The 8,312-nt window shown below is 39.4% G+C and overlaps 1 protein-coding gene across 1 annotated transcript; it reads left to right on the top strand.

Annotated features, from left to right (window-relative positions):
* The first annotated feature begins 2,643 nt into the window (after positions 1 to 2,643).
* Positions 2,644 to 6,781, top strand: LOC149276467 (stimulated by retinoic acid gene 8 protein homolog). Its single transcript, XM_089503647.1, has 8 exons — positions 2,644 to 2,814; positions 3,192 to 3,267; positions 3,707 to 3,791; positions 4,560 to 4,718; positions 4,851 to 5,139; positions 5,522 to 5,598; positions 5,800 to 5,902; positions 6,704 to 6,781. The coding sequence occupies exons 1-8, from the start codon at positions 2,644 to 2,646 to the stop codon at positions 6,779 to 6,781; spliced, it is 1,038 nt and encodes a 345-aa protein (XP_089359773.1).
* The last annotated feature ends 1,531 nt before the right edge of the window (positions 6,782 to 8,312 follow it).

Raw genomic sequence — 8,312 nt, 5'->3', positions numbered from 1 at the left:
TAATTCACTACTGAGAATTAGTTAGCGCCGTGGTGTATTTACCTTTCTGGCGTAGGGTAGCGCCACCTGATACTGATGCTGTGGCTACCATCTTTATTACAGGGCGCAGGGGATATTACATCATATCCTGGCGGTCCATGGCTTAGTGCAGTCTATGTGTAAATGGATCGGTTAGGAAGATCAGAGATCAATCCTGTAACCAGCCTACTGAGGAGCAGCATACTGGGGGGGCTGATCACACAATAGGTCGATCTACCTACTATTTTACTGGCACTCCAATAACAACCACACGGAATCTACCAATACTAACAACATGAAAGCCGTCTCACTGGCCCAGTGAATATACAATTGGAACTTCCCAAGCTTGGCCACCTCTGGGCAAGTGGCTTCATATAGGGTGACACAAGCCACACATACGGGAAAGGGGCTGGTCGCTGTGGGGGCGAGAACTGGGCGGGGAGCAGCAGAAAGTAGTCAAGGAGTAGGTGGAATGTGGGCGTGGTCACATACAGCTCCTCCGCCTGGAGAAACAAGAAACTGACCTGGAGACCCGGGAAGCAGAGCTTCGCCCAGAGACTCCAAGTCAAACCCGTAGCGTGCCCAGGTATGTTTGTGAAATAAGCGTGCCTCTCCTTCCATCCCTGATGCCGCCTCTCCCCCCCTCTGATGCCCCTCTTTTCTAGGCGGTCAGAATGTTTGCTGGGTATGAGGGTATCACGGAGTTCTACAGCCCTAAAAGCCCCGATAATGTGTATAGAAACAGCAGGAAACAGCTTTATAAATTAAACTGTAAATAAACCCCATTATTATTCTTCTAAACGGCCCACTCAGTTACACAAATACCCCGCAATAGGGCATAAAGTCATATAAAAAAATCTGGATAGAACCCTGCCCCTGGCCACGCCTTTAAAGTCTGATCCCTGCTTTGCGCTAAAGATCAGGCCAGGCCTCAGCCCTTTCTCCAAATGTTAAAATTATGGAAATTTATAGCATTTATATTAGAATTCAATAACCATAAAACATTTAATGATTTAACCCCTTCACTACCGATGACTTACAAGGTTCGTCACCAAAAAATTGTTCTACAGGACCTGTGACGTACCGGGTGCATCAAGAGTTAAAATCCCTCCTACGTCACCCGGCATTCTGTGTGACAGAATAACTGAAGAGGGTAATAAAAATGGAAGAAAGAGTTTAACAAAAACAGCAAATTGGCAAATTGAGATTAACTTTGCTGCATCTACTTCTGTTGATTGAAAAATTTGCTTGCAATAATATTAACTACTTTTAATGTTATTTATAATATATTTCAGTGCAGGCTACTGTATAACTAGGGTGGGGTTTTCTAAAATTATTGTCATTTGTCAGTGCACAAAGGGTTAAGGCGCGAACCCCTCGGTTTCCCCGCCCTCCTCATTCTCCCGCCCTTTCTCCGCGTTCTGCTGCGCCTTCTAGAACGTGTTACATTGTTTCTAGATTTCACTCTCCGGATTGGCTGTAGCCTCTCTCTTCCCTCCGCGCTGTGATTGGTTTGGCGGGATCAGTGCGCGTTTTCATTGGTTGGAGATGTTTTCTCTTTGCCCGGAGATTCCAGCTGGTAACTGAGTTTGAACCGGCGGCTGGGAGATAGGCGCGCATCGTTCCATAATAGGCCTGTTATATATAAATATATTACCTATATATACATATATAAAATATATACGGCACCTTTTATTGCCATAATGAATATAAATAATACAAAAGCAATATTAGTTTATTGTAATGTTTTACAACTTTTCTGCAATTTAGCTCATTAATAGTATGTCACTTTTAACTAGTACTTAAATAAGACGAATATTTTTATATATATATATATACAATATTTTGCTTAGGTACCTATACAGGTATCTAAGAAATATACTTTATTGTGTGTATATATATATATATATTTATATATATATATATATATATATATTGCTACCTAAGGAATATATTTTATTGTGTGTATATATATATTATAAGTTATTAGGTTTCATATATATATATATATATATACTGCTTATTTATTATCACCAATGAAATAAACTCTTTACATTTGAGTATAAAAAAAGTACAAAGCATAATTTGGTTTTAATATTTTGCTACTTTAGTGGCATTTAACTAAAGAATATTATATTAATATTAATAAATGTATTAATTTGTATATATATATATATATATGTAAATTAATAAGTTTATTAATATATATAACAGTATCTAAACAATGTATTCTGTAGGTTAGTGTGTAGGTAGATATTTTAGTATTTTATATATATATATATATAGTCATCTCTATAGCAAATAAAATTATATTTTATTATATTATTATTATATATTTAACTTAAAAATATATCTTTTTTAAGTTAATTTGATGTACTATAGAGCTAGAAAATTTTGGATTAAACTGCCGGCTCCTAACTTTCTGTGCTCTCTTATTCTAATTTGTGATGCTATGTTTATTTCTGGCCCCTAAAAAATCATAGCCGGCTCCTCTAGTTTTTTGGTTGGCCCCAAAATAATATATCCGGAGTTGGGTTTTTGATTATAATAAAGCTCCCACCTTTGGTATTATAGATTAACCCTTATGTTTGTTTCCAGATGCAAACATCACGTTTTCACTTTTGAATGGACTCGGCTGGAGAAGGAACCAGCACAACCGCGAGGAGAAAACAGGAACGCGACAAGGCGCCTGCGCAGAAGCGCCCGACGCGCTCCCAGAAACTCTCCCCAGCGGCACGTGTTATCCGACAACTGCGGGAAACCGTCTTCCTCCATCCCGATACCAGGGCGACCAAGGTCAGCCCCAGCGGGTCTCTTGCGAACCCTTTCAATGTTTCGGAGAAGTCCAGTCGACCCAGAAAGGGTTACTGAAAGTGGACTTTATTAATCCATTATCCCCAATATTTACCAATTGTTTATAGATTTAGATTGACAGCAGGGATGGGTTAATTATTGGGTAAAATCTGACAATTCTGAGCTTAAGTATTCATTGGAAGTTTTACTTTACTGAGAGGGTGGTAGATAATTGGAACAGCCTCCCAGCAGAAGTGGTAGAGGCTGATACAAGGAGGGAATTTAAACATACATGGGACAGGCAAACGAGAACAAGGACTGATTAATTACTACTATAGTGTCTAGAATGAATTTCAATCTGATAATTCTATCTTCTCCAGCGCCAGGTCCTTCATCAGTCCAAAAAGTATATAGAAGAGCTTGAAAACACGCTGGAGAGCCTGCTGAAGATGAGAGGTGAGACCACGAGAGCAACGAATCCAGACCGTTTAATAATAAGTCAACATCTGAACATGGCTGACCTTGCCATGGCCCATGTCCCTTGATCTGTATGTTTAAAAGTCGGTGGGTGTCAATGGATTGTGTTAGCGCGTGTGAGCGTGTTGTGTGTGTTACTGTATGGCATTAGCATGGCAACATGTAGTGTTGGAGTGTGTGTACGTGTGTGAATGGGGTTAGAATGTCCGTTAGAAAGGGTGTTAATGTTTGTGAGCATGTTAGCGTGTGTGTGTTACTTTATGGTGTTAGAGTGTATATGTATATGTTAATGTATGGTGTTCGCGTGTGTGTATGGGTTAGTATATGGTGTTAGCAAGTGTTTGTGGTTGTCAGTGTATGATGCGCTTTTTTTTGCTTTTTGTCCCTTTTTTTTCTCTCTTCATCTTGCTTTTAACAGAGCATTTCCACCCAGAAGACAAAATACCTTGCAGTTTGGAGGACGTCAAAGAGGAATATCTGCAATTTTATTACAGTGACCTCGGGTAAGATGAACTAGAATCATAGAATTAGAATTATACTCCATCATCAGGTATCAGCGTGTTCCTGCACGGTTAGGAAATAGACCTCCTATATTTAATCAAATATTTAGTCATATATTTAAATCCTCTGAAAGTCTGAGATCCCTGAAAGTGTCTGCTTCATTGTAATTAGCATCAAAATGCCATTGTAATAAACTAATATAATAATATATATCATATATAATAATATATATATAATATATATTATTATATATGATATATATATATGTTATATAATATATATAACATATATATATTATATAATATATATAATATATCTGTTTATAATTATTTTTGTAAGTTTCTTTTGTAAATCAAAAAGAAAATGACTTATTCTTCCTGGTTAAACCTTTTATATATAAATATATATATATATTATTTTTCTTCATTATATATTTGCTATATTTTTTTATTATTATTATATATTTATTTATTTATTTTTTCTACCAAATCTTCCTTTGGAAACGTGTAACAAGAACATTGTACTATTTTCAACAATGTAATTAATTTGTAGCTTCTTTAAAGTACATTTTCAATGAACAATTACAAGACTCGTATACTTAATCCCAGAAATAAAATGTAGAATAAAGTGACATTTAATGAAATCCAGGAATAAATCTGCGTTAAATGTGCGTTTAACAGAGCCAGCCCTCGCAGGCAAACTCCGCGTAGTTGGCTTTCCCTGAGTGTTACTCTTCCCAAAGCAAGTTCTGGTTGTTGAATTGTTTGCAGAACCGTATCAAGCCTCGAAGCGAGGTCCGAGAGCGAGTCCGCCGTTTGGTTCCTTCAACACGAGTGCGAAGGGGACCTCCGGAACGATGAGGAGGAGCTGAAACCCGAAGAGACCCTGTCTCTGGAATGTTCGTCGCCAGATCTGATGGAATTCGAGAGGTAATTGCAGTCATGGAAGTTCTGTGACCAGCGTTCTGATGAGGTCACAGCCAGTCCTGTTTCTGCGATGCCCTTCGGGTCACATACATGTTTTATGTCGGGAATGTCCAGAATTCCGTATTTATCGCGCAGGTATCTCCTCTTCTATAAACAAACGGTGGACATGCTGGTAGAGAGCGGAGTGGTGGCTTCGGAGCAAGTCACCCACCCTGTGGTTTCCAAAACCATCTCGTGCCTCTGGCAGGACCTGTCCCAGGAGGGCAGAGCAGACCTGTACCAACGCTGCCGGCAGCGAGCCGACAACATGGCGTGCTCCCTTTCACACGCCAAGTTGCTGGGCTCTGCGGAGGGCTGTATAAGAGACAGCGGGGCAGAGAGCCAGGAAGCCAGTGGATCTTTTGTTTCATCTACCCCCGAGGAGGTGAGCGCTAATTTCATACGTGTCACTATCCTTACGTCTCCGTTATGGATTGCTAAGTGCTGCTCTACTACTATGGTGGTGCTTTAATGGTTAAAAGTGCCGCTCTTACTCCGTGCCCTTTAGCAGGACAGCTACAATCATCGTTATATTGTTCCAGCCCAAACGCGTGGATCAATGTTTAGTATGAAGGTATAGGTTTAGTGGGGGCATGCATATTGCATATTGGGATTGCGAGCAATGCATTCTGGGATACACATGAATGCGTGCAAACACCCGCCGGCATAGATACAGTTATCGATTTAGATGTAATGCCGACGCTCCTATATAAATAACACGGTATTTAATAAGATAATAATGTAACGTTTTACGCTTTTCACATCAGATCCTTTTTGAAGATGCGTTTGATATCGCCGCCAGCTTCCTGGATAGCGGCGCAGTACAGAATACGTCCAGCCCTAGGTAACAAAGTAATCAATGTAATAAAGTTTAAATTGCCCTATATGCCTGCATGAGTCAGTGAGCCCCCCACCACCACCACTATATTACACCTGAGCCCACCTTGTATGCCAGAGGTGCTCCCGGCCCTCCCAGGCCCCTCGGTTATCGAGATGTAGGTAAATTCCAGCTTTAACATGTTTACCATTATTGTTTTTTGGGAAGCTCCGCGCATGAAAATGCTCCTTGGGAAAGTCCAGAAGTCGATTCCATGCTTTACGGGCAAATCGCAGGTTTCCTGCGGTCTCGTTTCTGTTCTTACGCGAAGGTAACAATATTCCCAATCCTTTCATAATATCTATAAAGCTTATTATTTAAATAGAGTTTTGTTGCAAATGGATGAAAACACTCTAAATATAAATACAGAAACTCCAAAGGTTTTTTTTTCCTTTTTTTTTTGTTTTTTCCTTTTCTTTGACTATTTTTGATAAGGGGTCTGGTCCCAAAAAGTTCTGCTGACCTCCTTGCAATGCACAGAAACGCTGACAGATGGCGGTATTGCACTGAGCAGAAAGTAAGGGCAGGTATAGCATATGTATAGGGGCAAATGTATAGTCATCACCACAGACTCATGGGAACTGGAAGGTGCGGGAGTGGAATCGCCGTATGGTGCTGTATTTATTGTCTAGAAAGTGTATTCACTAAGACTAGGGTTTGCACAAAAGCGGAGCGCCTTTCATATTGCATAGTAAAAGGGGAGCTCCCACCAGTGATTTTTATCAGCCATTTGTATGAGTTCTCGCTCGGTTATCTTAGTTCAAGCTGCTAGACAAACATCCCGACTCCTTATCATACTGCCTGTAGGAAACAATAGAATGTCTCAGTCTTAATCACCCAGTCGGACTCTCTGACTAATGAAAGTCTGTGGAGGAACGGACTTCATTAGCATCGCCATAAAGCATCAGCTCAGTGTGGTGTTTGAGCCGGGAAAGTCCCCCAAAATATCACATGACTGACAGCAACGGCGGCTCCAGGTCTGCAGATAAAGGGACAAAATGAGAACAAAAACAGGTTTTGACCTTTTTGTGATAAAAAAAAAACAATTACTGATAGATCTCTCTATTTACAGGAGGAGGCCCTGCAGTATGATTACGAGACTGTGCTGCTGAGATGCACAGAGACCTTCGATGATGAAGACGATTTGTGAGCTTTTACCAAAAGTTTGGGTAAAACAAAGCGCGGGAAAATCAATAACCCTTTAACTGTCTTGTCATCGCAAAACAAAGACCTTGCGCTAACAACGGAACGTGTAATTGGGCGAGAAAGTCTGTACCCGTTCGTCTGTGACGGCGCGGGACAGCGAGGCTCCATTACTGTGCCCACCGGCAGATACGATGAGCCTTTTTATGCAAAACTAACCTTTTTTTGCAAATGTTTTTAAGTTAATTCCGAGAGGGACTCTACTATTCTGTTTAAGAACTGAATCAGAGAAAATAACTTGTTTTATTGTTCTATAAGGGGTTAATTTTTAATTGCCTTAGTGTTAATGCGATAACCTCTTCCTGTAGCAAAAAATACTGTTTTCTAAACGAATGTCATAAACCCAGTGGGTCTTCCACGTTAAGAAAGTAAAGGGCAATATTGTTAAAGAACAGTTGGGTTTGGTACAGAGCTCTAAGTGGTGCAATCGCCGTGGAGACCGTCAGAGCGTTCCCGCCGATAGTTCCACTTTTAGAACTTTGCCCCAGGTTTGCCCTTAAGAAAAGCGAGCCTGGCTGTTACTTTATAACATGTCTTTGTAATAATTCCTTTAATATAGCACTAGAAAAGAAAAATGCCCCCCCAAAAAAATAATTTGCAACTAAGCAAAAAAATATTTTATTTATTCTGGGAACAACATAGTTCACTTGCGGAATAAAACTGTTTGTTTTTGTATATATATATATATATATATATATATATATATATATATATATATATATATATATACACACACACATACGTGCAGAAATGTCATGGGGTATTTAATAAGTTGGTCTCTGTTCAGATAAGTTATTTGGTTTTAAAGAGAAAGGAAAAGGAGGGAATATAATAAGCAGTTTATTAAAAAAAAAAAAAGCAACTTTAAATATAGTGAAACTACGGTATTTAAAAAGCGTGTACAGATTAAAAAATATTTATGATGTTGAAAACATGTAAAGGAATTCTATAAAAAATTATGTTTATTATTATTTCCTTTTTTTTGGATGTTCTAAATGAAATGAAAAATGTGGTTATATGGAGAGATTGAGCGGCCCCGCCAGGCATTTACCAGATGGCCAGTCCTGGCCCGGAACATTAAAACTATTTGACTTCATTCTATATAAGCCCCTCCTGCAAGAACTGGCCCTGCACTATGTATAGGTAAATCAGCGGGACGACTTTCAAGAAATCTCCCCGCCTGAACTATGTATGATAAAGGCCCCTCTCGGCCCTTCTCGCAGGACAGAGTCGATGGCGGCAAAGTCAGCCATCTAAAAAAAAAAAAAAAAAAAAAACACTTTCTTCTACAACTTATAACAAAAAACTAAAAGATTCTCCCCCCCACCGCTGCAAAAATTCTGGGAATTTTGAAAGTTAAACACGAAGCAAAAAAATAAACGGGACATCTCACTCATGGAGAATATGGACGGGGAGTTTCATTACCATCATATGGCCTGATGAATAATTGCAGTTCTCTAATAAGACGCAACTAATTG

This window comes from Sceloporus occidentalis, unplaced genomic scaffold, assembly GCF_023333645.1.
Source record: "Sceloporus occidentalis isolate IW3139 unplaced genomic scaffold, rSceOcc1.0.p SCAF_238, whole genome shotgun sequence".
Classification (NCBI taxonomy): Eukaryota; Metazoa; Chordata; class Lepidosauria; order Squamata; family Phrynosomatidae; genus Sceloporus; species Sceloporus occidentalis.
This window is presented reverse-complemented; position numbering and strand designations above follow the sequence as displayed.

What these genes read in the sequence shown, in the direction of transcription:
- LOC149276467 (XM_089503647.1), top strand. Translation starts at nt 2,644, where the DNA reads ATGGACTCGGCTGGAGAAGGAACCAGCACAACCGCGAGGAGAAAACAG. An exon ending in CAGAATACGTCCAGCCCTAG is followed by an intron (nt 5,599 to 5,799) that starts GTAACAAAGTAA and finishes TTTTTTGGGAAG; the next exon opens with CTCCGCGCATGAAAATGCTC. An exon ending in GTTTCTGTTCTTACGCGAAG is followed by an intron (nt 5,903 to 6,703) that starts GTAACAATATTC and finishes CTCTATTTACAG; the next exon opens with GAGGAGGCCCTGCAGTATGA.